At 55.5% G+C, this 14852-nt stretch overlaps 1 protein-coding gene and 1 long non-coding RNA gene across 2 annotated transcripts; both read left to right on the top strand.

The window, feature by feature from the left end:
• The first annotated feature begins 330 nt into the window (after nucleotides 1–330).
• On the top strand, nucleotides 331–9749 carry SNCB (synuclein beta). Its single transcript, XM_080676623.1, has 6 exons — nucleotides 331–742; nucleotides 1387–1516; nucleotides 4167–4208; nucleotides 4425–4543; nucleotides 8649–8738; nucleotides 9112–9749. The coding sequence occupies exons 2-6, from the start codon at nucleotides 1396–1398 to the stop codon at nucleotides 9142–9144; spliced, it is 405 nt and encodes a 134-aa protein (XP_080532749.1). The 5' UTR covers nucleotides 331–742; nucleotides 1387–1395; the 3' UTR covers nucleotides 9145–9749.
• A 1437-nt stretch (nucleotides 9750–11186) lies between these two features.
• Nucleotides 11187–12980, top strand: LOC308252267. Its single transcript, XR_013961012.1, has 3 exons — nucleotides 11187–11312; nucleotides 11452–11523; nucleotides 12452–12980. It is a non-coding gene; the product is annotated as an uncharacterized lncRNA (long non-coding RNA).
• Nucleotides 12981–14852: the final 1872 nt, after the last annotated feature.

The following is a 14852-nucleotide window of genomic DNA, read 5'->3' as shown; positions in this document are numbered from 1 at the left end:
GCCCCATCTCTACACACACACACACACACACACACACACACACACACACACACACACACCGTTATAAGCTCCTGAGTGCAGGGACCTTGCTTTCCTTTCCTACTATCTCCAGCCTGGCGCCTGCCTAAACGCTCAGTAAACGTCCTTTGAATAAACCATCTGTATTTTGCAGAAGAGGAAACATTCAGAAAGGAGAGCTGAGTAGCCCAGGGCCCCACAGTTAATTTTTAAAAGCACAGCCGAGATTCAAAGCCATCTGAGCTCCCAATGGATTCTACTTCTTCCCTACTCCTAGCACGCTGCATTGTCTCCTCATGAGACTGGGCTCTCGGGGACCGGACGCGAATCTGACGCCCCGAGGTCCCCCACAGCACGTCCCAGGCCCTGCCTGGGAGGCTAGCGGGCTCTGTGGAGATGTCACCCTCCCCGCCCCCTTGTCAGTCAGGCCGAGGGGGCGGCGCGCTGAGCTCAGAGCTGCCGCAGCGTAGGAGCGGGAGCCGGAGCCGGAGCCGGAGCGCGAGCAAGTGGGGCTCTCGGCGCGAGCGGTGGCAGGCGGCGCACCCAAGGCCCGAGCACTGCTGCGCCCGGCTCAGGTCCTGTCTCCGCCTGCTGCAGACCGACCTAAGCGCCTTGCCACGGCCCGATCCCCCCACTGGCCCCGAGCCCGCCCCAGCCCGGCCTGCCCGAGCCCCTGCGTCTTCCCGCCGCAGCCGCCCCATTCCCAGCTCGGCCCCGCATCCAGGTGAGGCGGCCGCGCTCTGGGAGCGGAGACCCGGAAAGGACTGGGACGGAGAGGGGAGTAGGTGGGACGGGAAAGGGATTGGGAGTGAAGAGGGGCTGGGTGAAATGGGGAAGAGATCGGGGAAGGCGCTGGAAAACGGAGAAGGGGCGCCGGTGGGCGCCGGTCCCTGTGCACCCCGGAGCATGTGTGTCTGCTGCTCAGTGTCTGCAACTGCCCGGGTGGCCGTGTAGACGTGCGTCCGCGCCCGTGTGCCCGCGCGTGTCGGAGTGTCCGTGCGCGTTAGAACGCCTGGGTGTCCTGTATGTGCACACGAGCGTGTCCATGGAGTATTTCTGTGTGCATGCACGGCCGTGTGGCATGTGTGTGTACAGTTAGGCGCAGAGCCCGGCACTCCGGTTCCGCGGGGCTGCAGCTTGCGGGTTCCCGGGTAACCGAGGCGGTGGCCCCTCCCGCGTCTCGGGGTTTCAAGGACGCTGGGACTGCCCTGTGGCCTCGCGCGGGGGACTGGGAACGGCGGGAGGGGGTTCCGAGCCGGAAGCGCGCCCGGGTCTCAGGGGGGCGGGGAGCCCCCCACCGCGTCCCTCGGGCAGCGCTGGGGTGAGGGTGCAGGGCCAGCGCCCGTGCCGTGTGTTCGCCCACCCTAGGCCGCCAGGATGGACGTGTTCATGAAGGGCCTGTCCATGGCCAAGGAGGGCGTCGTGGCCGCCGCGGAGAAAACCAAGCAGGGGGTCACGGAGGCGGCGGAGAAGACCAAGGAGGGCGTCCTCTACGTCGGTGGGCGAGGGGCGAGGGGCGAGGGCGAGGGGCGGGGCTGCGGGCTGCGGGGGTCCGGGGGTCGCCGGGGAGGGGGCCTGGGCACTTACAGGGGGTGTGGGTCTGGGCAGGAGAGTATGAGTCAGCAGATGGAGCGGGGTCCGCAGGGTCACTGGGGACACAGCCGACGGGAGGGGGGATGGGAGTCAGGGTCGGTGAGGGTGGGATTCAGCTGAAGGGCCGGAGATGGGGGAGTGATCAAAGCAGGTAGTCTTCCTTTTCTTCTTCGCATTAATAGTTAACTGGTTTTGAGCCCTTTCTCTCTGCCAAGGACTGTGTGAAATGCCATAGCACTTATTACCTCATTTAATCCTCCCTGCCCATTCCACAGACCAGGGCTGGCCTCCCCAGAGGTTTCACTGTCTTGCTCAAGGTCACACAAGCTGATAAAATCGGAAGCTGGAGTTTAAGCCAAGCTTTCTGGACTGCAAGGCCCCACCCCTCCCCTGCTGCCCTCCCTCCTATATTTTGGGACTCCCTCCAGCCCTCCTCCCCACATACTGCCACCTGAGTTGCTTTCCGTGCCTCCCTGCCTCCCAGTGCCTGTAGTTCCACCACTGCCATCGCTCCTCCGGGTCCCCCTCCTTGCAGTTGCCAGCTGGCATCAGGACAAAGGCCAAGTGGTTAAATCTCTCACCCTCAATGTGAAAGAAGAGGGAGCCTGCAGCATCATTTGTCTGAAGGGAGGCAAGGCCCAGGAACTGGCATTCACTGAATCCGATCTGTGATGCAGGCCTTTCTGTGCACAGTGGGTAGAACTGTCTCCTGTGCAGGCTGAAGAGGGCTGTTTTTGGCTTTGTGGTCATTTGGAAGATACTTATTGACTACCTATTATGTGCCAGCCACTTCATGGCTCCTGGAGATGTAACATGGACAAGAGAGTCAAAGGCGCCTTCTCTCCTGATGGTGACACAGTAGTGGGATTTGACAAGGGGCTGGGGCAGGGGCCACTTTGGTAGGATGGTCAAAGAAGGGGACATTGGAGCTGAGTCCTGAGAATAGGGAGCCAGAAGGGGGTTGGCAGAGGCTAGGGAGCAAAGGACATGATTGGTGGGCAAGAGCTGGCTCATGAGGGGCCCTTGTAGACCAGGGCAAAGCATTACACTTGTCATGAGATATTGAAAGATAGGGACTGACATGATCTGATTTCAGTTTGGAAAGGTCCCAGAGACCTCTGGGGACAGAACAAATCCCAGGGATGTCCCCTGGAAGGGAGTGTAGCCACCAAGCAAGGGTGGCTAGGGCAGAGGTGATGGAGTTGGGGAAAAGGCTTGAGCCCACACCTACTGGAACCCATTCTGGGCCCCCTTCTGCCTCCTCCCCCTGCACAGGAGCCACCAATGGCTCCCAGTTCCTAGGCTGTTAAGCCTCAGCTTCCTGTAGCCTGACATGGTCCTGCCTCAGTCTATGTTCCCAGCTTTGTTTCTCACCATCCCCATCCCCATCTCTGCAGACACACAGACCACCTCTATGTGCTTCCTGCAGGCCCCAAACGCACACCTCCCTGTGCCCTGCCTGCATGGTTCCTGTGCTTAGAGTACCCTCTCCAGTCTCCCTTCTGCATATCCACCTGCTCCCCATCTGTCAAGGCCCAGGCAATGCCCTCTCCCCATCACATACCCCCTGGAGGCTGGTGGTCCTCGCCCCACTGCTTGAGTCCTGAGCACCAAATCTGCTCTCCTCTTACCCCATCCGACAGTGAGTGATTGGCCTGGGGCCTGGCAGAGCAGGTGCCAAAAAATGTTTCTGGGAGGAAGAAATGGGTACACATGCAGCTGCCCCCTGTCCCTGGGTATTGCTGGCTTTAGATGTGAGAATCCCATCTTCCCACACTTGCCCCCCCCCCCGCCCACAGGGGTGTCAGCCTGCCCACACACTCATTTCTGGGTGTATCAGCTGTTGTCTGAGTTGCCAAATCCTCAGGATAGGAGAGTCCTCTCTCCCTGGAGGGTTCCCCTCACTTCAGATCAGACCCCTTTGCCTTTCCTAGCAGTCCCACATTTTGCTGTGACCAAGTTGCTGCCCTCCTGGGAAGACCCAGCCATGCCATAGGTGTCAGTCACGATCTGCACATCACCCATAGATCCATCAGGCACCTAAGACACTCCACTCCGGCCAGAAGGAGGAATTTGTACCCTTGTTAGGTGTAAAGAGTCTTTAGGAGAAATGGAGTGGGTGAAGGCCACATGGCAGTATCCATAGCTAGGATGTGGGCAGTCATGCACCAGGGGCACCTTTCCAAATACATAGCCTGTTTGCCCCCAGCCCCACCCTCACCTGCTCCACCCGGGCAGAGAATTAAATGAACTGGTGCTTTGTACAGTGTTGGTGCTCAAACAACAGCCCCCTGAAGGGTGCAGGTATCACATCAGGTAGGGGTGGTGAGGAACAGACAGCGGGGAGAACTGAAGTCCTAAGGAAGTAGGTATGGGGGGCTCAGTGCAGTGATGAGGGGGGACTTGTAGGATTTTGAAGCCCAAGGAGGCAGTGATGGGGCCAGGATGCCCACTGCCAACTAGGTCCCTCTGCCCATTGTGTAACCACTGTGCTTGCCAGAGTCTCTGACCCCTCAGCTCAGAGCCCTTAAATGTGCCCCTTTATCTTCCTGCAGGAAACAAGACCAGAGAAGGGGTGGTACAAGGAGTCACCTCAGGTACCAGCCCAGCCCTGGCACAGCCCCTTTGCCTCCCCCAGCCTGAGAGCTGCCTGATTCCAGAGGGTGGGGATAAGGGTGGTAGAAAAGGGCACCCCTAAGGTTGAGGGGGTGTTCCACGGGAAAGGCAGGTCCCAGGTCACTACAGGGGAGGGGGCACCTATGTCTCCTTCACCTTGGACCCCAAACCCTTCCCTAACCCTCTCCCTGCTCTAGTGGCTGAGAAAACCAAGGAGCAGGCGTCACATCTGGGAGGAGCTATGTTCTCTGGGGCTGGGAACATCGCGGCAGCCACAGGCCTGATGAAGAAGGAGGAATTCCCCACTGATCTGAAGGTGAGCGGTCCTTCCACCACACACATGAATGACTACAAATGTACACATGTACCCATAAGCCTGCCCCCAGGCTCCCTGCCACCCAGCCAGCACCTTACCTCGCCTTCTGCAGGACCCTGTTAGAGAGTCTAGGCGTGTTTAGATGTGGTGTTCCCTGTGACCATGACCCAGATCTGGCTGTGCACCTGTATCCTGCTTGCAAGTGTGACCTGGACCACATCTGCAAGTATCATTGATTGTTCATTCATTACTTTTTTAAAAAATACAGTATATTTTATTGATTTTTTTACAGAGAGGAAGGGAGAGGGATAGAGAGTTAGAAACATCGATCAGCTTCCCCCTGCACACTCCCTACTGGGTATGTGCCTGCAACCAAGGTACATGCCCTTGACCGGAATCGAACCTGGGACCCTTGAGTCCGCAGGCCGACGTGCTATCCACTGAGTCAAACTGGTTAGGGCCATTCATTACTTTTCATTCAACAAGTATTTATACCAGAGAGGAATTGTTCTGGGAATTATTGCAATGAACAGGTACCTGCATTCATGGAGCTGACATTGCAGCAAGAGAAGACAGAAAAAAGCCAACCAATAAGCAAGATTCTTTCAGACAGGGATAAATGCTATGAAGAAAAGACAACAGGGTGATAGGATAGATAGTCAAGGGATGCGGGGGCTGCTTTAGCAAGAGGGCTTTTCTGAGGAGGTGACATTTGATCTGACACCCAAGGGATGAGGCAAGCCAAGTGGGGAATGTATTTCAGACAGTAGGAGCAGTTCATGCAAAGGCCCTGAGACAGGCACGAGCAGGTGATGTCCATCGGGGGAGCGGGAAGGGGGAGTTGTGTGTCACACGTTTGTGCAGGCATGTCCCCCCAGGGTAGTGGTGGTGGCTGTCGGTGTGTGCATAAGACAGGTGCCTGCATTTTAGGACACTCTGCAGAATAAGCGTTGTGAGCTCTGGAACCTCAGAGCTGGATCTGAATCCCAACTCCACTACTTCCTGATTGTGTGACCATGGGCAGGTCTCATCAGGTCTCTGAGCCTGAATCTTTGACTGTAAGATGGGAGAGGAACACGATAGGGCTCTTATATAGGTTAGAGATAATGTAGATCAGAGGTCCTCAACACGTAAGCATGCCTGAGAATCACCAGAAGGCCAAGTTAAAATACCGACTGTTGGCCCCAACCCTAGAATTTCTGACTCAGTAAGTCTGAGGTGGGGCCTGGTAATTTGCATTTGATGCTGCAGGTTCAGAGACCCCTTCATGAGAAGCACTGGTGAAGAGACAGGCTTGCATACAGTAAGTGCTCAGTAAGACACAGTGGCCCCACGACCATGTGAGCGGTCCGTGTCTGCCCCGGGGGCTCTGTGAGCACAGGTGTGCATGGAAGTGCAGTCTGCCTTGCACTCTGGGCCCATACGTTTGCACAGACATTCATCCCCCTGTGGGATGTTGCAAGTCTGCCCACCTCCAAGTGCAGACTCTGCCTCTGTGGCGTGGGGGCTCCTTCCTCCACACCTGGTTTGGGAAGTCGGTGTGCATTCCACGTGAGTGTATCTATAGGCTGTGGGAGACCCCACCCCATTCTGCACTGCAGACATTTTGCACCGTTGGTTCCTTCCCCAGCAGAAGTCTGGGACTTGACTAGGAAGTTCTGCTTCAAGTCCTGCCCATGCATTTTTTATTATCACATTTCCAGTGATTGCTCCCATTCATTGACCTATTATATGGGTAGGTACTGCTCTAGAAGTGTTATAGATGCAGGAACTGAGGCTCAAAAGAAGTGAGGTGACTTGCCCAAGACCCCATGCCTGCCTGCTTGCCTCCCTGAGAAGATGGGTGGGAGGATAAGCTCAGGTCCATATCATTGGAGTCACTTGATGCCAACTGATGCTACATCCTCTGCCAGGGACTGGGGTGCAAGAGAGAGGCAAGTCTGGGCTGTTTGTGAGGGGCATTTGCACAGAACCATCTTTCTCTGGCCGCCTACTTCCTACCAGCACCTCAAGCCTCCTCTCTCAAGGAAGCTCAGGATCATAGATTTACAATCCAAACCACAGCCCGCTGGGGCCACCCAGCACGGGGAAACCTGTGCGAGCCCAGCGTGCGTGTTCCTGAGTGTCTCTCCATCCCAGCCTGCTCACATACGGTATCATGGAAGCCTCCTATACTCCTACAAAGCAGAGACACCATCTCTTTTCACACCCGAGGCTGCTGAGATCAGCAGTGAAGTGATATCCCTGATGCCAGACAGCTAGTGTGTGGCCAGGCTGGGAAACATCCTCATGTTAGCAGCACCCAGATCAAGACTCAGAACACCAGCCCTTCAGGAGGCCCACCTTCTACCCACTTCCAGTCCTTACCACCAGGGCCAAGACTAGGGTGAGATGAGGGAGGTGTCTGGGGCACATAATTTAAGGGGTGCACTCATTCTGGGGTCTCATTTCCATGGTGCTGAGAATGGGTACCTTCTCAACACTTGCACACTCAGCGCCTTACTCTCTCCCACCTTCAGCCTGGCCCTCCCTCCCTGTCCATGCTTCCTGCCTTCTAGCATCACAAATTAGCTGGGTGTTTTTTAACTTCCTATAAATGTTATCTTAAAGTAGACGCTCTTCTGTACCTGGCTTCTTCCACTCAGCAGGAAGCTGTGCTATGTACTATTGGTCTCCATGTTTATTGTGCAGAATCCATGTATGGTGAAACCACAAGCCACACATCCTTTTACTCTTATTGGACTTCTGAATTGTTTCCAAGCAATGTGCTTGAGCTGGAATTTTTAAAAATTGATTTCAGAGACAGGAAGAGAGAGAGAGAGAAACATTGATGTGAGAAATACCAGTCGGTTGCCTCCTGAATGTGCTGACCAGGGATCAAACCCGAAACTTGGGTATGTGCCCTGACTGGGAATCGAACCCTCCACCATTTGGTATACGGGACAACACTCCACCCAACTGAGCTACTCCGGCCAAGACTCAAGTTGGAATTTTTAACACCATGTTTCTTTCCTGGATTCTGATTACAGCTGGGTGACTAAACTAACATTTCTCTACCTCCTGGGCCTTGGTATATCCATCTGGACACTGAGGGGAATGAGTCAGGTCAAGAGCTGTAAACTCGTTTGCCCATGGGGCTCACCTAGACAGGTAATTAGAAGGAGCTGAAGCTGCTTGGATGGAGTTGGTGCAACTACAGTGCACAGTAGTCTGTCTCAATGTCAGCCCTTCAGGATCCCAAGAGTCTTATCTCCACCCAGGAGGGAGGGACAGTGGTACTCGTGGAAGTGGGGGAGGTGGTATGCCCTCCTCCCTACAGGTTCCCCAGGGGTCCAGGTGTGTGCCAGCCCATGTGGCCTTGTGCAGCCATACGTTGGACCCCAGGTTATTGTGTGTGCAGCCAGCTCCATCCCATGTTTGTGCACATACTGTGCTCACCTGCAAGTGGCTGGCCATGTGTCTGGCGGCCCCTCATTTGCATGCCTACTGGTCTGCACTAGGCTGGGGAGCAGGTGCAGGGGGAAGGGACTAGAGTCTTAGCTCACACATCCAAGCAACACCACTGAGCTGTTGCTTCCAGCTTATCTTAAAATAGCAACAGCTGAAGAAACCAGGCCACACAGGGCCGCGGGGGAGGGAGGGATGGAAGGTGGCAGGGGAATGGCTCAGAGCCCCTATCCAGCCCATCTGTGAGCCTCCATCTCTCTCCAGCCAGAGGAGCCTTCAGGGTTATCTCTGGGGTCCCAATGCCCACACAGAGCCTGACGCAAGAGAGTAGGGATAAATAGGTGACTGTATATGCTGTTTATCTTCCCATCCCATTCAGTAAAAGTGATGGAAGTGCAGGAGTCTGCCAGGTGCTGGGGAGAAGGGTATGGCGAGCCCTGCTCCACTCCCCACCCCCAGCTTCCAGCAGGATTTGGAGAGATTTCACTTCTCCAAAGTGCATTTCATCCCACTTTCAAATAAGCAATTTAATTAGAAATTCTGGTTGCACTGCCAACAAAGCCTCACCTTCCCCTAATCAGCCAAGATCTTCCCAGGGTAGGAATTTGGAGGGGATCCCTGGCTGCCCTCACAGGCCCTGTCCCTTCTCTGCCTGCAGCCTGAGGAAGTGGCCCAGGAAGCTGCTGAGGAGCCACTGATAGAGCCCCTGATGGAGCCAGAAGGAGAGAGCTATGAGGACTCGCCCCAGGTGAGGGGTAGCAGGGCTGGGTGGGGCTTTGGGCACCCCAGAGGATAGCTGCCATCCCCAGCTGGGGTGGGAGGTCCCTGGCAGGGTAGGGTTGGGCCAGAGAGCTTCAGATCCCCGTTTTCTGGAACCCAGGTCCCCAGAGGTGTCAGCATGGAGGGAGGACAGTTGGGATGTACCACTGGGCCCCAGGGAACCCTGCCCAGGACTGAACAGGCTGTTTCCAACTCCCAAGTTCGTTGTCTGGGGTGGAGGGTGTGGGGGATGCACTGTTCCTCCTTAACAGGGAGAGGTCTCAGGCCCAGAGCCTGCCACTTGGTTTCCAACCCCTTCCTCTTTTGCTCTTCTCCACTTCACCCCAATCCCTCTGATGCAGGAGGAGTATCAGGAGTATGAGCCAGAGGCCTAAGGGGCCAGGAGGGCCCCCCACCAGCAGCACAATTCCTTCCTGGTCCCTGCCTCACATCCCAGAGTCAGGGCTATCCTTCAACCCCTTCCCCCAAATACGAGATCTTCCTACACTCCAAGGCGCCCCTGGGAGCCTGTGTTAGTATCTGTCCATCTGTCTGTCCTACCCGCCGGCATCCAACCCTGGGGCCTGGACAGGGCCTGGCCTGCAAACTACAATGGGAGCCTCGCCGCCCCACCTGTGTTGCCCTGCCCGCCCCATCCCGTCCAGTGTCTGCGCGGATGTAGCATGTTCTATGTGTTTTTAAACCAAGATCCAAAAGCGACGGCGCCCTATCCTACCCCAACAGAAACTCTCCGAGCGACCCCTCCAGAATCCCCCACTCCACTCCCACATCGACCCCAAAACCTTTTTTTTTTTTTTTTTTTTACCAAAACCAGGAGTCAGACTGTGCCATACCCCTCCCCTAGCCGGTCCGGTCCAAGCGCGGGCGTTGTGTGTCGTGATTGTGGCATGGAGAGTCCCCCAGCCCCTGTGTGAGCGTGTTCTGGGCGGGCGTCCCAGCCGCCCGCTACGTGTCCATGAATAAAGTCAATCTGTCTGTAGCTGGCGCCACACGGGCAGGGCTGGGGCGCCAGATGGGGGTGGCCGACGGACTTCCAAGTCTCAACCTGCCCCACCTCCTTCTTTGGGGGCCGGCAACCTCGGCCCAGGTATGAGACTGACAACCTCGGACCTCAGCTTCTCAATCTCCCACCCTCCCGTGAATGATCTGGGGAGAGGGGTTCCCCCGGGCTGGGACCAGCAGTTGGCTGGGAGGCGGGGAGGCAGCCTCTGGAGCCACCTGCTGGGCGGTAAAGCGCCTGCTGCCTGTTCAGGGAGGAGAGGAGCCCCGCGCCGCCGCAGCGCAGCGTGGACGGGTTCACACCTCGCCCCATAAGCAGCACAAGCCAGCCGGAGTGTACGCTCCCTGGCAGGCGCTCCTGTGCGGACACGTGCACACTCACAGTTGCACGCGCGCCGCGAAGTCCTCGGAAACCTGCAGCGCGGGCACTGAAAGACGATGTTATGCGCAGACAGACCTCTCTCCCCTACACGCGCACACACACACACACCTGCGCGCGCACACACTTGCACACACCTGCCCAAAGCAGACAGACCCATCCAAGGGGACGGGAAATGGGCAGCTGTCTCAGGAGTCACAGCTCGGGCTTCACCCCTCCCGGAAAGGCGCCCGGAGGTTTGCGGCCTGGGCTGAGGTGGGCGAGGGTCTGCAGAAATCTAGAAGCCGGCCAGCCCACTCGAACAGACCAGTATCGACATTAGAGGGATCCCAACGCCGCCTTGGTAAGGGAAGACGGGGCGGAGTCATCATGTTGCTGCGCAGAGGCCCCGCCTCCGTCAAGACGAAGGAGCCGCTCTCATTGGCTCAGAAGCTCCCCACACCGCCCCCGCGCCGACGCCCCGCCCCCATCGATGCGCTGCTTTCTTTGCCACCGAGCTCCTTTATTTCATCCCCACTGAAGCGGGGTCCCAGCCCAGGCTGAACCCCCGCTTTTCCTTGCCGCTGGACCCCCAACTTCGCCTACGTAAGAGCTCACCCCCTTCTCTGCCTGTTCGGACATCCTTTCGGACTCCAGCCCCTGGGTTGGAAGGAGTTTGACCAATTCAGTCAACCCCAAGTGTTAGCGCTGCCTCTTTCGCGAGGGGGTGGGGGCTGGGATGGTGCCAGGCTCGGGAACTCCTTGAGCATTGCGGGAGATCCGCCACTGGGGTCACCTTGGCCTGTCGTGTACCGAGCCTTTACTTCCGGAAGTCGGAGGCGGCTGGCAGATGTGTGTGTAGTGAGAACAAACCGGTGGGCTTGGCTTCTGTGACTCCATGTGCAGGTGCCCGGATCTCCAGATCCCTTCTGACTGAATTAGGACACTATTTACAACCCACAGTACGCGGGAATTGCAAATTCCTGGCCCTCAGTTTGAATTTGGCATATAGAGATGCTTAATTTGCTAGCACAAGGTTTAATTTTTTTATGTGATTTCAGTTGGCAACAGCCCTTTTCTCTCCCTATTCACTCATTTTCATGAGCTGACTGCTAAAGAATTTGAGTTTGCCACCTCCTCTCCAGATACCAGCACCGGATCCCCAGTTTTAGATGCCAGAACAAGGTTTGCCATCTGGCTTGGGGTGGGGGTGGGTTATTCTTCCTTCTCCGTTGCCAAGCCACGCACCTGGTTTTCTGAGCCTGGTTTCTACTCAGAGACCAAGGTTGTCTTCTGCCAGGGTCACTTTTAAATTGTATTCCAGGCACAGGCACAGAAGCATCAGCGGAAGATGCCAGCCCTGTGTCAGATGGCAGCCCTGACTGTGGATGCACATGTAAGAACACACAACTCCTGGGTCCCTCCCTGGTGACAGGGATGGAGCTATTCACCAAGTGCCCAGTATGTCTCAGGCATCTGACATCTGTCTCCATTAATTTCACTTGAAATTGTGCACAATGATTCCTTGTTATTAGACCCAGTTTACAGATGAGAGAATGGAGGCCAGAGAGGCAGTTACCTGCCCTGAGAAACATTGGTAGGAAGTGACAAAGTCCACAAACCTGATCCCAGAACCCAATTTTCCCAAAGGGACTTGCTCTTGGGGGAGGTAAACACACAAAACCATCAATAAAGGAAACCGTGGGGGCAGCAGAGTGGAGATAAGAGATGCTTGTGCAATTTCATGCAGACTGCAAGTGAGGTTGTGTATGTGTGTGGGGGGTGGTGAGGTGTTGAGCTGTGTGTGCACACTTACATACATGATGGGAGTGTATCAGTTGATGTGTGTACATGGTTATTGCCCACATGTGTTGTGTGTGTTTAGTCATCCAACAGTATGTGTTGCACACATACTCTGTTCTTAGAAGTGAGGGGCTGCAGGAACAGCCCTGCAGGTCGATGCCCCTACAGAACTCATGTCCCATGGATCCATAAATGCATGGATCAAGATAATTTTGAGTTTTTTGAAGAACATAAAACAGAGTGATGTGACTGGGAGGGACTGGTGAGCAACATTAAATTGGTGGTCAGCTCAGGCCTCTGAGGAGGTGAGGGTAGGGCTGAAACCTGCGTGAGAAGAGCTGGCCTGGAAGATCTGGAGACAGCCTCGCGGCAGAGGAGGAGCCCACCTCTCTGTGTCTGCGAGGACATGGGTGTGTGGTCAGCTGGGCTGAGCCCGGCTGGGCCTGCTGATACCTGGGGGTCCAGCCCCACCTCACCTGATCCACACCTCCCCTTCTTTGCCTGTGCTCTTTCCTCCACAGCTGCCCTCAACTCAGCCTGGTGGAATCCTTCCCTCCTCTGAGCTTTCCCTAGTCCTCCAACAAGAAAGGGTTCATCCTCGTCACCCCCATCCTGCTCAGTGCACACGGTGACCCCTCCCCACCTGTGTCAGCACTCTGTGGGCCTTTGCTGGCTGGCTAACCTGAACACTGCCTTCTCCCCCTGATGAAGGGCTGGGGGCTGTCCCTGTGTCTCCACTGTTCCCAGGTTCCCTCCCAGCTTCCCACTCCCACCACCACCACACACCCCCCACCCCCCCGGAACTTTATTTTTGTTGTCTCCCTTCCCTATTTATAGCTCTCTCCCCTCCAGAACCATCCCTGCATCCATCCTGTTGCCTAGAAACTGGCTCTGGGCTGAGGGTGGGGGAAGGCCAGACCAGCCAAGGCAGGGGGAAGGAAGAACTGTCACCCACTCCCCCTCCCAGCATTGCTCTCAGGCTCCCAGAAGCCCACACCAGCCTCCACCCAGCACCCACATGTGTTTCTTAAAAGATAAAACAAAATGTGGAAAACAGCAGCCTTTGTGATTTGTGAAGCCCTTCACGACTTCTAAAGGGCAATACACACGCCAGTCACTGATGCCTCTCAATAGCCTACCCTGTGGGAGGCCTGGACCCATTTTTTTCAAATGAGGAAACTGAGGCTCCAGGAAGTAAAGGTCTCATAGCTCATATCTTCTCTGGAGAAATTCTATGGCTTCCTTGGGATATTGGCCTGAAACCCTGAGAAGAAGTTTTAAGAGCACAAATAATCCCAGAATCCATTATTTTCAAAAGGGTAAAGAGAATGGTGTCAAGATTTGTCACACACCAAGCCACCAACCCTGCCATACACCCACCATACACTCTGCTGTGCCCCACACCATGGTCCCAACATGTCCCTGCAACACCCCAACCATGCCCAACTGCAGCTCGACTCCTGGTCCTGATGATCACCTTCCACAGATGGGACCATGGAGCCTAAGTTTGCTTCCTGGCTCTGTGACTTCACCAGCTTTGTGACCTTGGACAGTTCACATAACCTCTCTGAGCCTCGGCTTCCTCATCCTGAAAGAATGCTGATTTCCACCCCAGAGGACTAGTAGGAGACACTGATGAGAAAGTGCTTTGAAAAACATAGAGTGCTGTAACGTGTGACTAATTCAAATAGTTACTATTGCTACGATTACTATTAGGGCCAAGAGGTAGGGCAGGGGAGCCAAAATGGGCCCGGGCTTACCACGGGAGCCCTGGCCTGTGTCCAGGAAGAGAACTCCTTTCCCTGGAAGAAGGAGGGTCCTGGGTGGGGACTGCCTGAGAGCACCTACAGACCACTGAGGAGCGGGGGAGGGCACAGAGGCCCTCATGCCTGACTCCCCCGGCTCTCAAGCATCCCCATCCCCTGCTGCCTCACTCCCTGTCTCCCACCCAGAAATCCCACTTGTATCTTTGAAATTGGCTCTCTGGGCAGAATGGGGGAGAGGGCTGCCAAGGAGCATCTGGGCCATGATTCAGCCTGAGTCACCCATCCAAATGCTGGGGCCACCCCCAGCTGGGCCAGGGCCTGCAGCTGTTGGGGGTGGGGATGTGGAGAGGAAGGGAGGAGGCCTGTGTGGGCAGCAGGCTGTGCTCACATGTGCTCAGGCCAGGGGCTTTCATGACTATCATAGCAGCTGTGAGGGGCTGGTGCATATGAAGAGGTCAGAGTGGGGAGAGTGACTCCATGGACAACAGTTATCTGGGCTGACTGAGAAGGCAGGGTTTTCGTGTGTGTGCGCGTGCACACGCGCACATGCCTGCACATGCATGGGGTGTTGCAAATACTCTTCTGAGTAAATAAAGAAGAGCTAATAGTATGGACTGAAGTTTGGCTCCCAGCTTTATCACTTTCCAGCTATGTGACCCTGGTAACTTAACCTGTCTAAACTTCTGTTTCCTCGCCTATGAAATGGAAATAATAATACTGTCACTTTCAGATGATTTTTCCTAAGAAGTAAATGTAATGAGATGATGACTGTGAAACAATTAGGCAGGCAGTAAGTGGTACATCATCATCACTATCATCATCTACTGGGTTATACATTGCCTGCATAAGGACAGGTACATATCTGAGTGTCTGTGTTCAGTGGTGTGTCTGTACAAGCCTCAGGGGATGGGAGGTCTGGGTGAATATTTCTTGAAGGAGCCAGTGAATGTGTGTTGTGTGTACAATTCTGAAGCAAACACAAGCACTTTCCAGAAAGCTGAGTTCACTGTCTGCCATATGATCCCATCTCCACCCTCACATACACACAGACACACACACACACACACACACACACACACACATTACCACCACCACCACCACCACCACACCTTCCATAGAGGCTGTGATTTGCTGAAATTGGCTTAGACCTGGACCG

Source organism: Plecotus auritus (genome assembly GCF_963455305.1).
Source record: "Plecotus auritus genome assembly, chromosome: 6".
NCBI lineage: Eukaryota > Metazoa > Chordata > Mammalia > Chiroptera > Vespertilionidae > Plecotus > Plecotus auritus.
This window is presented reverse-complemented; position numbering and strand designations above follow the sequence as displayed.